The following is an 18,191-nucleotide window of genomic DNA, read 5'->3' as shown; positions in this document are numbered from 1 at the left end:
ATCTCTGAAATTGTCCCACTGCTTTAAACCTCTGTCATGTTATAATACAGTGTTTTGCCAATGGTAAAGTGTGTGAAAGTGCTGCATTGTATTCCTTTGAACACTGACATGAAAAATGTCATACATTTCTTTGAATGAGTCAAAATGCCTCTTATGACAACACTGAAACAGTTGTTGAGTTGCATAAGAGACCAGGTCTTTTGCCTCATTTTAATAAATAGAAGGAAATAAGATTTTTTTTACAAGCTAATGTTGTGTGGCCTTAACAAAAGGAGGATTTATTTTCTTTATGTTTTCTCATATGTCTGCATGTGCGACATGACAGCACTTAGCTCTTTTGTGCACCAGGCAAAATCTTTATAGAAATTCTGATGCCTTAGAAGTCCCCCACTTTTTCTCTTATGGATGCAAAAACCGAATGTTTGCTGTCTTGACTGCCTTTTGCAAAAAATGTCGGCAATACATGGCTCATGCAGAATTTTTGCAATCTTTTTTTTTCAAAATAAATATGGTGGACACACTTTGTTTTTTATTAAATTGGTGCAAGTTGGCATGTAGACAAGGTGGATACAGAGCTCAGGAGGAGCTACTCTTTTCAAAGGTGGCTGCATTTAAAATGGAATAGTGGGTGCTATTTGACTAAGAAACTATAACTGAACTCACTACAGAGAAATTGCCACTAAAGCACAGGCCAACTACAGTTGTCCCACCTGCTGATACCTGCCCTTAAACATCATAAAGCATGAGTTGGGCCCCTCTATCTCAAACCAAACTGGCCCTTGCAGCCTGTTCGCTGCTGCCCAGCTAGTCACTCACTTGAATGCTTTGCTCCAGTAAGTCAAACCACTCCAAAACCAGTCCTCATTCAGTTCTCGTTAGAACTCATGTTCCCAGTCTTTCTGTAGCAAACTGTCACTTGATACACCAGGCAGTATCACACTTGGAGCTGGGTCTGGCTCCTTGGTCCGTCTTGCCCCACTACTCTGAGCTGGGCAGCCATAGTTTGTGTTTCCTGGTTTCTATTGTTTGCCCAAGCGCCTTGGACAACTTGTGTGGCTACTCATTATAAATGTAACAAAGGTGACTTTTGCCAGACATTGAACTTTGAAAAAGTAAGAAAGAAGGCTGGCTGGGCTCCAGCCAGACATCGTGTTCTGCCAGCCTTCCTGGCCATGACATGAAGTTTCACTCACTGCGGCACGCTGTGACAGTGGGCACCAGGCTCAGCTGTTCACCGGGGATGTGGAGGGATGGCAGCAGGGACCCAGGCCCTGGTTTCTCACACATCCCCACAGCCAGATTTCTAACTGCTAACCAGTCCACTGGAAGACCTTTCTTGGTGTGGAATGTGAACTTTCTTTTTCTACATTTGAATGTAATTCGTACAACAGGAAAACTGTTTCCTTTCCAGCTCTGATCAATGCACGGGGTACTGAAGGAAGAGAAAACACTGCAGTAATTCCCCAGCTTGCCTGTGAGCCAATTGGAGCCTGAGCATTACAGAGCCCAATCACAAAGCTGTGTTGTCTTAAATAGAAGTTTATTATAGAAAACATGACTTAACTAGATGTAGAGAATATTTAAGTAAAAACAGGCCTGTGTTCAGTTCATTTAGGTTGTGCTGTCTACAGCACAGGAGTTATCAGCATTCTGAATATCATACTTTCTTCCTATATGCTATATAGGAAGATAACTACATAAAACAAATACTTGAGGTAACGAACTGCAGACTATCATGCTAAAGTGAAGCGAGTAGACACGGTGAGTGATCCACTGTCTATTAAACAGAGAGGAGCCTTCCTATCTTCTTGCCAACATTATGCGTTACAGTATAATCTATACACACATAGTTACAGAAGAATATTATTTTACTGCAGGTTTCCCTCTAGGGCTACCTTTGCTGTCCTACCCTTACGAAGGCAATGGTTGTTTAGCTTTAGCTGTTCTTTAAATCATGTAGTATTTACCTATTTGTAATTACTTTGGTCATTTACATTTATTTACACTTTTTCCTTAGCTTCACTAGTTTTATATGTCATTTTACAGCCATAACATGTGAATTGTGTTTTATAGCTGTATGCCAGATAGGAATACTCGTCTGCCTTCATCTATGGGTAGATGGCCATTGTTCAGTTTGAGAATTTACTGTCTCCTCTGATAAAATATTTTATTACATTGCTACCCACAGAAGGGGAGGAACTGTGGGACAGCTGGATGGTGTACTATGACAGATGTTCAGATTTCCAAAACTGTTTATTTTAATAAAAATGCAAAGCCTGCAGTTTAAAGAACATATGAGCAAAAGAAATTTAAATTAATCTTAAATCCACAAGGTTAAGTTGTTCTTAAGTTAATTTATTTGTATTTATAAAAATGCATAAAGCTAGCTGCACAAGTTTCCAGGAATAAACAATATTCCCTGTGGCTCGAATTTCCAAGTAGGTTATATTTGCTTGCTAAATGCATTCAGCTAAACATAATGGCTGCATCTCAGGACTGCAACTTTGGACTGCTAGTGAGCTTTGGATTACAGTGGTGTCAGAATAGATGCACAAATAGCCACTGTCAAGTTTTTTGAGACCAAAGCCTGAAGTGAGGAGAATTTGATCATTACGGTAGCAATTTTTTTCTTTTTTTCTCCAGATGAATCATGGCGCCCATCCTCATCAGTATTAAATGACAGTTCAAGTACAAAAATATCAGAAAGAGAATTTTCTATACTTAGAAATAAATTCACACAGTGCAAGGAACTCCAGCGCAGCTGGGGACGTTTTCAGCAACACAAAGCTGTGAGATGGGCAGGGTTTTCATCCAGGATTCCTCCTGCTGTAGGCTGCCACAGCACTGTTTGTGTGGGGTTTGTGGGCAGCCTTTGCAAGAAGGGAGCCCGTGTAGCCCTGGCCGAGCACAGCGGTATTCACGGGCTGGTCTTTCTTTGCGAGTGAGCCGTGAGCCAGGGAGCACCGAGGTGGGACTGGAGAAAAGCAGGGTAGTCAGGTGCTTCTGCTGTTTGATCATTCTCAGCTACTGGAGTGGCCCTTTGGACACCATGCAGCCAGGATGCAGAAGATCTGTGTGGGGAGCTGGTCAGATCCATGCGGAGCATAAGATTTGGGAGGTCACAGAAGAGGAGTACAGCCATTTTCCTTAAAGATCCTCTCCTAAATAGCAATAATCCCAGGTCGCCAGACACTCCGAAATGAGAGTTTTAGTGTCAGCCAGAGACTGAAACTGCTTCCCGCAGTGGGTCTCACAGGACTTAGGCACAAGAGATCCAGCACTCCCAGCTCCTGCTGGATGCAGTTGGGAAGTTCTTGGTCTCTTGCAGTTCCTAATTCTAGGTCTGTGCCAGAATAATCCCTCTGTTTTCTCCAGATTGCTAAATATTTGCACCCATCAACTGTAATTTCCAAATCTGGCTGTGGTAAACATCCCATGAATAAACGATACCTAAAAATTTCTGACCAGTAAGTTAGAGAGCAGTGCTTTTCTATGTGCAAATCCCAAACTTGAGTAACTAAATCCTTGTACTGTGTGCTATTAGGACAGTAAAAAGATATGCACGTAAATGTTGTAAGCAGTAGTAGCTGTTCACTTCTCATTGTCAAGTCCTGGAATTCCAGTTACTGTATTTACCTTTTTCTGTTACTTCCAAGTCCCACTACAAAACCCATACAATCACTGCTCTCACTCTTGTTTTTCTTCCCGCTTTATTCTGAGCCTGTCTTTATACTTCCTGTCCCCATGAGATGTGGAACGGCACTGAATCAAACACGTAACATTTCACTCAAATGACCTGAAGACAGTTTTATCTGTTTTGCCAGGTGGCCTAGTAAATAGAGACCTTTCATCACTTAGATACTTATCACAGCTGTAACCACACTGTTTCTCCAGTCTTCAGTATAAGATCTGTTGTAAGTCATACATTAATTTACATTAGCATCTGTGGTTGTTGATTCCTCAAGATTATTGTCTTCCAAGCTTATCGTATGTCAGAATGTGTAGACACAGTTCAACCTAAAGGGCTGTTGATACTGTCTCATCTTTATGCAAGCATTTATTGCTCATACTCGAATGTTTCAAGCACATGCAGCTCTTCGCACATGCAGCTCTCTTTCCATAGTTTCTGGCGGTGTTCAGGACATATGTATATTAAATGAGCTGGTCCTAAATATCCTTGTCCATTTTCTTATTTTTTCAGTGTATTTAGAGCTTTCAGTGAGGATTGAGTGTGAAAGTAGTCATACCTTGTAATTGAACACCGTAGAGTCCAAGGTTGTGTGTGCAACTTATGTAAGAAACTTTGAAGTGGTGTTAAACAAGATAGCTGAGATACTGATAGGAATAAGGAATTTTCCGTAGTTTTGCTAAACCTTCTTTAATGTTACCTGGCAGCCACACTGTGCACACTCCTTTGCTGACCCCTGACTCTGTAATTCATTCACTATCATGGAGAATGACCTTAACTTTTATAAGACTTCCCATCATCACTGGATCAAATGTATGTTTTGACAGTCTGCTTCAGGTTTGGGCAGCAGAGAGATGTCACTTCCTGCGTATGGGTTACAGCATGGCTGACGTTAACAGCATAGTTAACCTAACAGCAACTGTTAAGGTTCAAAATAAAAGCATCCATGTCGCAAAAGCAAAACCTATTTCTTTTGACTAATTGAGTACTGACTGCATGCACTTGGGCCGTTTGAGGAAAATCTTTGTCCCTTTCAACTTGTTCAACTCATCCTCCTGTTGGCAAAACCTTTAAAAAGGAATGTCTGTGTAGCATCAAATGTTTTTGTTTCCAGTTTCTCCTATGCGTTGCTTCTAAGGCACAGGAATGTGTCACAGCACAGACAGCACCTGTGCAGGTAGATGCAAGCGTAGGGCACAGGCTGGCTGCAGAGCCAGGAGCCTCAGCACAGGCCTTCGGTCCTGCTCCTTAGCCGTGCCACCAACTAACTGGGATGTGTCCTGTGCACTAGCTGTGCTACTGACCAGCTGGGGCATAACAAGTCTTGGTGTGTCTTGCTTTGTGTGTCTCATTTACCCTGCTAGTAGGATCAGGACGATAGTGCCAACCTGACGTTTCCAAAGTGCTCTGGCAGCTGCTGTTGTGAATGGTTTTCATATCAACGTTGTGATGTATGTAGTTAAATGTTTGTTAGATAGAAAACCTCAGTTTTCCCTTTACATATGAAGTACATGGCCAAATCTTGCTAGAGATACTTGAAGTCTTGAGGAAAAATAGGCTCTAAGATATTTTACTATGGAGAGATTGAGCTTCAATAGAAACCTCTTCTTTGTAATAGACTCTAGAAGCAACATAATTGGCCTATTAATAAGTGAATGGTTTTACTCCTGCTTTCTGCTTCATTGCCTCCTGCAGAAAGGTATAGGCCATCTGGAAAACAATCGCATCAAACTCACCATTTATCAGGCTTGGGTATCTAATTTGCCTTCCACCTTAAACTCCACTAAGTAAATGATTTCTGGAATTACCAGCAACTAATGAAAAAGCAAATTTTACTTTGCACAGTGAGTTATCCAATACAAGCAACTACCACATCAGCTTTATTTCAGTAGCAATGAACACAAAAATCTAAGTGAGGAAGAAAATCACAGGTTCACTTTCTGGTGAAACAAAGAAAGCTAAACCCATCAAACTATTTTTACTTACTGTGTAATTTGGACACAACACTGAGAATTGCATTTTCAGCCCTCTGCAATTTTATAAAGGAACGATGGAGGTCCAAGCTTAGAAGGCTGGCTGCCCCAACATGGTATTTCTGTCCCCTCAGTTCTTTTGCATAGCTCATACATATGTACAACACATAAGCTGAGATGAAAAGCTATTTTTACTGAAACTCTTATCATTGTCAAAATGATGGTTTTTGAATGTAAGAGGAGTCTTCTTTGCAGAGCATATATGCAACAAGTATACAAGTAACTTCAGGTGGAAAAATTGTAATCTAGAATACGATAATGCTTTGTGTGTTTGACAGTGATGAATTAAATAATGTAACAGCAAACATAGTGATTAATTCTTAGGGGACAATAATTTTCTTTTAGGTATTATGAGAGCCTTTTCCTTGGGATTTTCCAAAAGTTCCTAAGTAGGCTTCATTTTCTTTTTCCAGATTTTCATGCAGTCAAGATTGTTTATACAATTTTTGAAAATGTCATACAGACAAGAGGTTAAGTGCTTCTATTCAACTACGCTGGATTTTAAGGGGGTTTTTTTAGGCATCGTTTCCATCTTAGGCTCCTGTTGTGTTTAAAAATAAAATAAAGAAGATATGCCTCTGTCACAAATGGAAACTCAGATAACTCCAGGTGGCCCACTTGAAATGCAGCAAGGTAGCAACAGCCCACATAAGAGCACAGTCGGGCCTCCTATACCTATTCAAATCAAATAATGTAATTTATATTTAATGCAGGTTACCGAAATGAATTTATTGCATCTAAATTTCATTGTTTAACATGAATTATCTGTACCCTGGCTTAGAAAAACACCATTGTTCTCATAAGTGCAAAATGTTAAAAGTTATTTGTTCATTCATTACATGAGAAGCAGTCTGCATTTCAGATAAGGAACTAAAACAACAAATGTAATCATTATCCAGCTACAATTTAAATTAACATTATTAATCCTGCCTCCTCTGTATATCCATGACCTTTACAAGCCTTTATTTATCACGCATAACAAAAAACTTGCACAGCTAATTTTGCAGGAGTCAACACTGATGTATTACTGATCGTTTCTCATTTTAAATGATTGCACCACCTCCTTAATTAAAAAGATGCCTGATGTACATGGGAGAGTTTTTATTTTTGTCATGTAAAATGGTTTCTGATGGTCATTAGAGAACAAAATACATTCTTCCTTCTAAGACTCAACCACATGTAGTTAGCACATTGGGGTTATGGAGTTCACTTCATGTGAAAGAGGATTAGATCAGCAGAACACACTTCAGTAATTCACTGGCAGCAGATCCTCATTCCAGCCTCATACTATATTCGTTTAGGAGAAGGGAGATGTTTTTTCTCCCATGTCCTCTGAACACTTCTGTGATGGGACAGGAACAATCTAAAACCTCACCAGATTATGCAATATACCTGGACACATGGTTCACCGTGCCTAGAGCTTGTGCTGCGCCTTCAGTCATCACCCTGCATGTGTCCCTATGACCCAACTCTATTGCAGGTGTTCTGCTGCCCTGCAACCCCCACCTGCTGCATCACGAAGAAATTGCCGTAGCCCCCTATTAACTTCTCCTATAGCTGAAGCTGAATGTAAGGTGAGCATGCTCACCAGGCTGTACATTTGTGTTTCCTCCTGCCTCCCAGGGTCAGTTCTGTGGTCTCAGAATCTATCAGCCCGTGAACCCTTAGTAGCCCTATGTCTTAGAACCGTGAGAATTGCATATAGATTTTTAACAAGCAAATATCCAACACATTCATGTAGTTTGCTATGTGCCAGCCAGTGTAACCCACATGTCACTGTCTAACTCTGAGTTTGGAGACTGCCAGGGGACAGCAGTTCCATTTTGTGTTGAAATCTTGGTTTTGTTTGCATTAGAATGAAACTTTTTTTGCACGTTTGCAGAAAGTTTTTGTAGAAATAAAAGTTGAGTACACTAAACCAGAATACATTGGATGCAATGGATGTGGTCACACTGCATTGCCCAGTGGTACGTGATTTGGCTTGAAACAGAACAGCCTCAGCAGGAGACCCTGCAGAAAATCTACACCGTGATAACGTAGAGGACTAACCTCTGAATCAGAGGTCTCATGGCAATTCCCTCATTCGGCACCTTAGTGATTGACTTGAGTCTGAAAAAATATCATCCCCACCACCCAGGTCCCTGTTAGGAGATGGTAACCTTCCAGTAGCCATTACCTTTTAGAGCCCTTTTTGGACTGTGGAGCATCAGCCCTTTTCAGAAGGAGAAACCTGTGCCTGGCAGACTGCTGGGCTGACATTTGTTATGTGGCCTGTGTGCGTGTGGCAGTCAGGCCTCAAACAGTTAAACCCTTTCCCCTTTCCAGTCTGGTCATGGAAATGCCCCACTTGCTTTCTTGAGTCACTGCAAGCAGTAAAACTGGCTACATGGAATTGTTTGTTCTCTTTGGTGAAATTCTCTCCTGTTTTTGTTGAAGCCCCCCGTTCTGTAAAGAAATAAGCTTTGCTGTCTTCTGCTTTTTTACAGTTGCGGCCAAAGTAGAAGACTCTCGCCCAAAGCAGAGACCCCCAAGGAGGCCACGGAAGCCTAAGACATTAAATAATCCTGAAGACTCCACCTACTACACTCTAATACATGTGAGTTTAGCAAGCTTTTGTTGGCTAAGACTGTCAGATAATTCCTGAATAAACTGTCTTTCTTATTGCCCGATTCCCTGTATTCCTTTCTACTACAACATAAGACCTGTGTCCTCCGGAAAGGTGGCAGGCCACAAACTTCACATTTCAAACTGGATTTGAAATTATTAAGGTTCAAAGTTACCCTGATTTGGGCCCTAGGTCAGGCCAATTTTTAGTTTTGTACCTAAACATACACAGATTCTTTATATGCATAAGCAGCATTTGCACTTTCCATACTCAGATTAAGTGCCCGGTCTCTGTAGTTCCTTGTAAGTCACGAGAGAGAAACAGGTTCATTCAGAGAGCTATTTTGAGTGTCTAAATTAGTGCTTGATCTTGCAGAGAGAGCAAATATTAAAATAGGCTGTATTAGTATGCATACTGTAACTTCCTTTACAAATGTGTCAGATTGTGATTATGAAGGAACTGGCAAATACCAACAGCTCAGGAGACTAATGGATTTGAGTGTCTCTATATATAGCCTGTGGTCCAAGTTCAGATACCAAGAGCTGCTTTCCACTCTTGACGTCAGTGCCCTTAAAAGAAAAAAAAAAAAAGGTATGAAAGCAGAGAGAAAATGTAAAAGCAGCTCAGAAAGCAGTTCCAACAGAAAAGCAATTAAACTCATTTGCTCGAGGTGGCTGTATCTTTGTGACCTATTTTAACAGCCGGTGGGAGCCCAGCTAATAAACTAACCGTAGCAATTGCTTCTCCTTTCAACAGAAGGTGTCACCAAGGCCTTCAGGGAGAGCTGTGTCTGGCATACCAAAAAAGACAAATACGGCTATATTTTATTATGGTGGCTTTGAAATAACACAGCTTTGGAACCATGATATTCTGAAAATAAATGATATTCTTAAAAATAAATTGGTATGTAAGAATAAGATTTGTTTTGTGAAAGCAAGATTGGTGACGTAAAGGACTGAAATGAAAGGCATGACACTGAATTCTGTATTAGGAAATTTCCAAAGTGAAGTGTAATTCTGAAGTAAATTCATATTTAGAAAGCTGAGACTATACTGTCAGGAACATAATATTTTCTGAAAGCTAATTTGTTACATGACCAGCTCAATGTCAGAAAACAGCCATTGCATCAGTGCAAACAAAAACTGCGGTAATGCCAGAGAATTTTTAAACAAATTTTTAGCAGCAGTGTTTCAAGGTATTAATCAATATTAACTTCAATTAGTTGTGTTTTTCATGAAGCCATGAAAAAGAGAAGCCTGTCTTCTTAACACTGGTAAGGGAAGGGTTCAGTATAAATATCTATACACTGAAGCTTAGAAACGAGACCTGCTGGTTTTTATATTCTTAGACCTTGGCCAAGCCATTGAGCTCTAACTTGAGGGCAGTCAGCTTTTCCAGCTATCATGAATTTTCTACCTTATTAAAAATCTCTGTGACCTGCAGGTGTTTGCAGATGATTATCAAGCCCAGGAAAAAAAATGAAATGCATTTTTTGAAAAATTTCCTGTGTCTTCTGCAAAAACAGATTATTTCTCTCACAACACGTTACAGATATTAATTAGACACCTTGCCTTCTGACTCATCTCCTTACATATCAAATGAGCTCAAGTGGTGCACAGATACAAACGAAGTCTGACAATAGCCCATTGTTCATACAAGGCACTAAAAGTTTCTTTTGGGGTTTATTGCTTTAGATCAGCCTAGCATTTTGAAATTACGTGTCTTGTGCATTTACCTGCACAAGTGTCTGTCCATTTACCTGCACAACCATCTACCCATCAGGATTTCTAGTTCTCAGTGGCTTTGCAGGGGTACAATTCTCTAATTCTAATCAGTTTTCATTAGTTTGCAAGAAACACAAAAGATAAAAAAAAGACCATCTGCACTTAAAAATACTGCTTTTGAAGTGTGATGCTTTAGATGCTGCGGCATAGCATTGTTTTGAATGCAGGGACAGAGATAAGAAATTATTCATATTTCCTTTACATCTCTCTGCTCTGCATTTCTGGATGTTTTATATCCTAAAGGTGCTTTTGCCACGTAGTATATTGCTTTTTAAATGTCCATTCTGTTCTACTAAAACCTATGACAAGACTGCATTGACATTGATGAGAAGATTATACCTGCTCCTGCTGTATTGCCTGTATTCATGGAAATTCTCATGGCATTGCAGTAAATTTGCCTCAGTGAGATAGTGTTATCCACTTCATTAAAACAACTATAGATAATTGAAAGTTTTAGATCTCCATTTTGTTCTGATCACGATTACTTTAGCTTTTTTTCGCAGTATGGCAACTGAAATTTGGGAGTAACAATGCCAATCCCATTCTTAATCTCAAAGATCCTGAAAAGGGATTTTTCTGGGGCATTTGCTCAGCAAATTAAATTCTCTGTATTTTCTTTTTAACGCAAAATATACAACACTCTCCTACCTAACATATCGATAAATTGTATCTTTGCATAAGCTTTCCTTTCAGTATTTTTAATTACTTTGTATTTTCTTAGAAATCAATACAAGATGAAAAACGGAGACCAAGAAAAGAAAGGTAATTTTTTTCATTATTTCACTATTGTCGTTTTAGTAGTCTAGAAATAGTTCTTAGCTGTTCTTCAACCAGGAGAATAAAGCATTAAAAAAAGCCTGGTAATTTAGTGATTCACAGGAAGGACACCGTATACAAAGTTAAAATATGCAATTTTCAGTGACAAAAATCCATTATAGAATTCAGTCATTCAGTTTTCCTACAGCATGGCCCTTTACCATGGCAACACAAGCACAATAATAAGTTAAGATAAGGTCCACATCAAAGATAGTTCTGACACAGAAAATAATTGAAGGTGCTTAAAATTGCAGTCAAAGCAAATGAGCAACCAGTTCTTTTTTATTAGCAAAAATACAAAGGCTGCTAAAATTCTCTCCTAAAAAACAGATGACTGTTTGGAAATAGATCGTTTAAAAAAAAAAAAAAAGGAATTATTAATAACAGTTAAAGAAGAGTAGCTATTGAAATTTCAACCGGAAGTCTTTTCTTGACAGTATACCTAACCTATGTTGATGGATCTCTGCAGAAATAAAGCAAGCAATAGATAAATTCTGCCCTTCTGTATCCTTATGTGTGCTGTAGACCTCATTCACACCTCCTGACATACATCATAGCTTTATTTTATTTATGTTTCTATACTTGAGCTTTTTGGCAGCTCCCCAATGTTTTCTCTTATTTGGCCTCAGTTAGATTTCACTCATTTTAGATCTAGTTAACCAGTTCTGTGACTGCATCTTCTTTCATGTGATGACTCTGTATTAGTAGAACATCGCAACTAGAATCAATTAGTTTTTTCTGCTTTCTACCAATGTGAGAATTGAATTCGGAACCTTTTTTTTTGGTTGCTTTTAGGATATTATTTTTCCCCTAGCCATTCTAAACTGGATGTTGGGATTGTTTTTTTCTATACACATGATACCCTGGATAGCATTCATCTGACAAAATAACAGACATCTGCATTATTGACACCGATATCTGAACTAGTTGTTTTAGACTCTCTTCTTCTACTCAGGAAAAAAAAAATAGTAATCTTTAGGAAGACGATTCACCTCTTCTTCAAAGAGATATCTAAAATAGGTCAGGTGAATTATACCATGAAAATTACTCTCCATGAGTATAATGGCAAACCCAAATTATTTCAGTCATATATGTCTACTTTATGAACATCTAAAAGTATTTAGCATTTCAAAATTCTCGATATCTGCATCACACAGGAGTCACATTTCAGAGACTGATTTCTTGTGCTTATATATAAATATATTTCCTTAGATCCTCAACACATAGACACAACTAACGTTATTTGTTGCCTTATTTTTGAATGTCGAATATAATATTGAAAAGTGAAACTGTTAACTTAGTGTACTTATTTATTGACAGCCTGAGCAAAGTGCTAGATTTAGATATCTACTACCAAGAAATTTCATCTACTGATTCCACCTCGAAGGACAGCAGTTCTACCACAAAAAGGAAGAGACACCCAGCTGAACGCCGGACTTCCATTTTAAGAGATACTGAGCGCAGGACTTCAGTTTTAAGAGCTACTGAGCGGTAATTCATAAAAAATAATAATAGGAAAAAAATGTATATACTTGTTGTGATATTCAAAAGATTCATAAAAAGAAAGATAGACATAAACAAATTAGACATAAATCTATTTTTTTTCATGGAATCTTGTCAAATTATCTTGTAAAATGTGTGGCTGAAAATCCCCCATCTTTATGCAGCAGGGAAAATGCTTGCTATATGACTGGTGTTCAGCCTGCCTGCTAGTTTTTGACTTCCCAAGTGCCAGATGAGATGGGTGGACATCTACTGTAAATCTCTGATTTAAAATCAATTAAACTAAAGCAGAACCTAAAACTTCTATTTCTGCCTCAGCTGGGCTCTAAATCGGGTGGATGTGCACTGAACTTGCTGCCCACTTTCTGCAGACAAGACACCAGCTTGGCTGCCTCCTTGTGTTGTCCTGTGTCACACGTGTCCATCGCCTGTGGTGGACCCCACCAGGGTGGGCAGGAGGAGGAAAGCGCTGCAGGCCGGGCTTGCTCAGCTTCCTCTCTTCCCACACACTTCAGAGAGGGTGGTGTCTGCTGGGCTGAGGAAATTCAGGTTCTCACTCTTGCCAATGCACCCACACACATGGCACATGCAAATACATATCTACACATCTTTATATGTTTATATCTTCTTGTGTCTTCATATATGTAAGAAGAACTTGGAAAATATCTAGGTCAAAGGCTTAAGGGAAACACTAAGCCTGGGATGATTGTTGAGTTTGAAAATGTATCCATACTAGCAGAGGAAATGTTTGTGGAACATTTTGTGCCCCTTACGTATTTTATTTTTTGGCATTTTTCAGGTAGGATTTGAAATAGTTTTAGAAAGGTGTTGAGAAGGCATGTAAGTTAATAATAACAGGGAATTAGAATACTGTTTACATCCCATGGAAAATGCTGCATTTCTAGCATTGTTAATTACACCAAGCGTGTCACCCTTAGCTCTGGTTTAGACGAATGAGAATTTTGCTACTAAAAGGGATTTCTTACCTTCTACTGTGCGCTGCTTTGATTGCATCCTAATCAGCTACAGTGAAAAAAATTATGTAACTTTAACATTTACACTGTTACCTCTGAGGGCAGATGAATGCAATTAAGAAACATTTCTGCACTTCAGTAGCTCTTGAATGGGCTCATCTGGATCTAAGGACTATACAGTCATTTCAATCTACAGAACTGAATCACTGCATATTTTTTATTTGGCAGTTTACCTTTGGTGCTGGTGTAGGACCAGTGGTGGGGAGTGCCTCTAATGTAGAACACTACGATGTTTTGTAGTTATTTCAGAGTAATACACTTTTTAAATAACTGAGTTTTAATTTAATCTTGCTTCATGGTAACACTTGGTGCCAGGTCACCATTCCAGCCTGTCAGAGGTGGCTTCCAAAATGCAGCTTGCCATTGGGAAAAAAAAAAAAAAAAAAAGATGGACACGTACAGTGAGCTCCACAGGCAGGTTAAAAACAGGGCAAACACATTCATGGCAGCTGAAAATCTGATTCAGTAACCGTCAGGAAAACACTACTGCACAGCACCCTCATGTTCTCAGCATTTTAATATCCTTTTATTATGTCTCCTTTGTAGAAGAACATGTTGTTCTTCTGTGTTCATCCACTCTTAGTGTATAATGCGTTTGTTCCGAGGTGCCTGCTTTATGCAGCCGGGGAAGAGGCCTAGTGAAGTCAGTTGATTTTTTTTTCTGTCTCCTTTTATTTACCCCCCTTCCCTGAGGGAGGAGGTTAAGCAGTTGATTAGGCGTGTTTGCCAAGGTAAATATTTTGACTTTAATTTCTGAAACACTTCTGTGCTTAATCCCTAGGTCGAGGGTTGCAGAAAGCCCCCTGGAAGAGAATAAAACCGAAGATAATCCCTATGACTACAGACGGCTGCTGCGGAAGACCTCACAGCGCCGGCGCCTTATCCAGCAGTTCTAGCTGCTGCTGCTGCTGTTCCTGCTGCCATTTGGCTTTTATTAGCATAATCTTTTTTATCATTTTATACCGTGTGCTTCCTTTTTTTTTTAATCTCCAATGTTTCAAGTTTACAACGTGTGTGTTCATGTGAATATACTGTGGTTTACAGCCCAACACCGTTGCAAAGGGACATTGTCAGTCGCATTTCATATACTTTAAGAAAACATAGTGTAAAAATCAGATTTCTTTTGGATGCCAGTGCTACATCTTAAAATTATTAGACACTGAGCAGCTTAAATCTAGTTTACTTTCTTCAATGCATATTTCTTTCTTTTTTGCATTTCATCAGCCTCATCCAATTAAAATAGATCATTTAGTTTATAGTTCCCTTGTCAAGCTTTCAAATTCCCATATGCACCTTCAAAAAACCTTAGTTATTGTTCTTAATAAATTGTTTTACAGGAAAGAAGAATTACAAGAATGCCATAGGGGAATTTCTGTTCATTTAGGTTTACAATGCCTAAATTTTGGGATGAACTGTGTGGCAAGTGTCCCTCTAATGAAAACAAACATAAATGATTAATTGGATAGCATACTGTGGCAGTTTATTTCATTATTGACTTTACTGTAAAGCTAGTAGCCGGTTTTAAAGGTCAATATTGTGTGTATAATCCTTATGTTGGAGATGTCCATTTACAGGAAGTGTATCCAGCCCTCTCCTCTGCCTGTGGGCTTTGTGACTAATGATAAACTTTTAAATTGTGTTTGCTTTGTTTTCCTTTGCTTTAGATTTTTAGGAATCTTAATCTCTGGGGAGCCAAGAAAGAAATAGAAATATGCTCTCTGGTTGATTGCTGCCTAAATGTAATCATCATTCTTAATCAGTTCCACTAGAAATTAAGTGGAAATAAAAGCAATAGCCACCATGTTCAAATTTTCCCCCATTCCTTATTCAAAAGACTTTATTTCACAGAAACCACACAGATATTAATAATTGCTGCACTTCCTTTCAGGATTCATAATTGCATGTTCCCAGCTGCAAAGCAAGAGAAAGCAAATTTCATGATGCTGTATAGGGCCCTGATCCTGCTCCCTTGCTTAGCTCTCCTAAATACTGTGATTGGCGGCAGCAACAAGCTACCGGGGTTGGGTTCGTGTCTGTTCCTACCACACAATTGGCCCTTTCCCCAGAGACAGGTAACCATTGCTTCCTGATCTTTAACTAGTTAAAAGGATGTGTATCAGATTAAAATTTGCTGCAGTGTAAAATTTATGATAAATTGTTTAAATTTTGAAATCAGTTTTAAAGTTGCTTTCTCATGTATCATTAAAAGGTAAATAAAAATGCGCAAAGCCGTTATATGGTTGGCTGTATCTGAATTAACACCCAGAACTGATAAAACACTGGACTGAGGCGTGAGAGAGCAAGGCGGGGAAGAGCTCACAGCAGCCTCTCACCATGGAAAGCCTGAGTTACCATCTACGTGTCCTTAAAGCCAATGTGATCTCGAAACTGGAACAGACCTTTAGTTTCAGAGATGCCTGGACTGGTTTTCTTTTACTTTCCCATCAGGGCAGTGTTGAAAAACATCAGGACGCTGCCGTGAGACTTCAGGAGAACCTTCCTAGTAACCATGTGGGTGCTTGTAGAAAGCAGAGAGCGATGGCCTCGGCCAAGCACAGCCGGGGAGCCCCCCGGGCCTGGCTGTGGGGAGCAGTGCGGGGCCTGGGTGACCAGAGCTCTCGGCAGGACCGAACTCTGGACTGGTGTGGTCTCGCCTGCCCCACTCCTCGGGTTAGGGTTTGAAATCCTTCCTGTGCTGAGGGGGGAGGCAGCCACGGCAAGCAAGGGCATCGTGCTCCTGCGGGGAACTGGCTTGGGTGGAAGGGGCAGGTTTGGTTCCTTTCAAAAATGACGCCGGGAGGGAAGCAGAGCGGTTGTTTTTTGCCCTTCTCCAGTCTCACCTCTGAGACCTGCTGTCCCCACGGGGCTTGGAGAGGGGAAGGCGGCTCCACCGGACTCTCCATCCCAGGGGTGCTGGGGGGAAACCCCGGGAGCGGCCTGGGGATGCTCGGAGAGGAGTCGGGGCAGGCAGGTGCCGGAGCCAGGGGCCATAGGCAGCTGCGCAGGGCTCCTCTTGCCGCCTCCGCGGGCGCGCAGCCGGGACCCCTTTGCCCAGCCCGGGAGCGGGAGGAGAGAGCGGGAGCCGCCCCCGGCCGTCGCTGAGGGCAGGGCCCGGCCGGGGGGACAGCGGGGGCTCGGAACGGCTGTCCCTTGCCCGCTCCGGGACTCGCCCCCTCTTCCGCCACCTGCGAGCAGGGGACTCCAGGGCTGAGGCGCCGAGGTCCGGGCAGCCCCGGTGCAGGGGGTGAGGAGCGGGTAGTTTTCTCGGCGCTTTGCAGCTCACGGGATTGGGGACACTTCCTCGCAGCACCACGGACCGGTGTCCCAGCCCGCTCCTCGGGGCTCCGGGCTGTACCGCCGCGGCCGCCCGCACCAAGGCTCGGAAAATCATCCTTCCCCTGCGCCCAGCGCTCGGCGGCACCAGGGAGCTCGTCCCCCCGCTCCCGGGCTGCCGGGCCGCGGCCGCTTGGGCGGCGCGGCCGTCGGCGGAGCGGAAGCGGCACAAGGCACCTCGCTCGCCTTCTCCCCAAAGGCAGCTGCAGCTCCAGCCCAGGCTGCCCCCAGGGCTCGAGTCTGCCCCGAGCGCCTTCTCCCCCCCGCCTTGGTGCAGGGGGCGGGGGACCCTTCACAGCAGCCGCCGGCGCCGCTGCCCACCTCGCGGGGCACCTCCCCCGGCGCCCGCGCCGCCGCCCGTCCCATCCTCAGGCGAAGGACGGCGGCCAGCGGCGCCTGCTGGGACCCATCGCGGCAGCCTGGCGGAGCGCGCCCCGGGGGCGCCCACGGGAGACGCTCCCGCCCACGCGTGCCCCGGGCGCCCCCGCCCCTTCGCCTGCCGCCGCCTGGCGCAGACGCACGCACTTACACACCCGCACACTCACACTCACGCACACTCGCTCAGGCCGCCTGGGCTGCGGTTTGCCGCTCCTCGCCCGCCCCGCCGGTTCGCCTCCGCCATGGCAAGCACCGGCTCCGGCTTCTGGCCCTTCGGGGCCGAGGAGGGCTCCGCGGCCGCCGAGAGCCCCGGCACAGGTAGGGGAGCGCCGAGTAGCCGGGCGGGACCGGCCCGACGGAGCCGCGGAGCCGCCGCGGCAGCGCTGCCCACTCGCCGGAGACCTGCTCGGCCGGCGGGACGGAGCGGCGGGGACAGACGGCGGCTCTAGCCCGGCCCGGCGCGGCTCGGCTCGGCTGGTTGGGGGGGTCCTGGGGAGCAGTGCCGATGTCGGACGAGGCGCCCACGGCCCGCGCCCGTCCCCACGGACCCTCCGCTCCGTTTTGTCTTGCAGCCAGAGCCTGGTGTCAGGTTGCCCAGAAGTTCACGGGAGGGATCGGAAACAAACTCTGCGGTAAGGGCAGGGAGGCCCCGGCAGCCGGCGGCGGAGGCAGAGCTGCGCGCCCGCGGAGCGCTGGCGGGCGGCCGCGGGCGCTGCCCCGGGGGAGGGGGGCGGGGGGACGGGGTCTGGCGTCGCGGTGCTGAGGCCGTGTGTCCGTGTCGCTGTCAAGCCCTGCTCTACGGAGATACCGAGAAGCCCGTGGAAACCGGCGCCAGGGCAGCCCCGGGGGCAGCGGAGCCGCGGCCGGCCTGTACCTGCGACAAAAAACCCTGCGGCTGCCAAAAAGCGGAGGTGAATTACGCCTTTCTGCACTCAACAGGTAACGGCGCTCCCGGGCCACGACACCTCTCTCCAACTAAAAAAAACAGAGGTTCGTTCGAAAAATTGCCTCTGCTCG

At 43.3% G+C, this 18,191-nt stretch overlaps 2 protein-coding genes across 3 annotated transcripts in view; both read left to right on the top strand.

The window, feature by feature from the left end:
• Positions 1–14,359, top strand: part of MYO3A (myosin IIIA) — a 110,111-nt gene extending 95,752 nt beyond the window's left edge. For both annotated transcript variants that reach the window (XM_065628760.1, XM_065628758.1), the window contains exons 32-35: positions 8,208–8,317; positions 10,832–10,872; positions 12,247–12,417; positions 14,245–14,359. In XM_065628760.1, coding sequence (XP_065484832.1) covers positions 8,208–8,317; positions 10,832–10,872; positions 12,247–12,417; positions 14,245–14,359 — 437 coding nt within the window. The remainder of the gene's footprint in view (positions 1–8,207; positions 8,318–10,831; positions 10,873–12,246; positions 12,418–14,244) is intronic.
• A 3,057-nt stretch (positions 14,360–17,416) lies between these two features.
• The window catches only part of GAD2 (glutamate decarboxylase 2), a 38,803-nt gene continuing 38,028 nt past the window's right edge, over positions 17,417–18,191 (top strand). The window contains exons 1-3 of the mRNA XM_065627809.1: positions 17,417–17,492; positions 17,747–17,806; positions 17,964–18,113. Of these exons, the coding sequence (XP_065483881.1) occupies positions 17,417–17,492; positions 17,747–17,806; positions 17,964–18,113 (286 nt within the window). The remainder of the gene's footprint in view (positions 17,493–17,746; positions 17,807–17,963; positions 18,114–18,191) is intronic.

This window comes from Caloenas nicobarica, chromosome 2 (genome assembly GCF_036013445.1).
Source record: "Caloenas nicobarica isolate bCalNic1 chromosome 2, bCalNic1.hap1, whole genome shotgun sequence".
In the NCBI taxonomy this organism is placed as follows: domain Eukaryota; kingdom Metazoa; phylum Chordata; class Aves; order Columbiformes; family Columbidae; genus Caloenas; species Caloenas nicobarica.
This window is presented reverse-complemented; position numbering and strand designations above follow the sequence as displayed.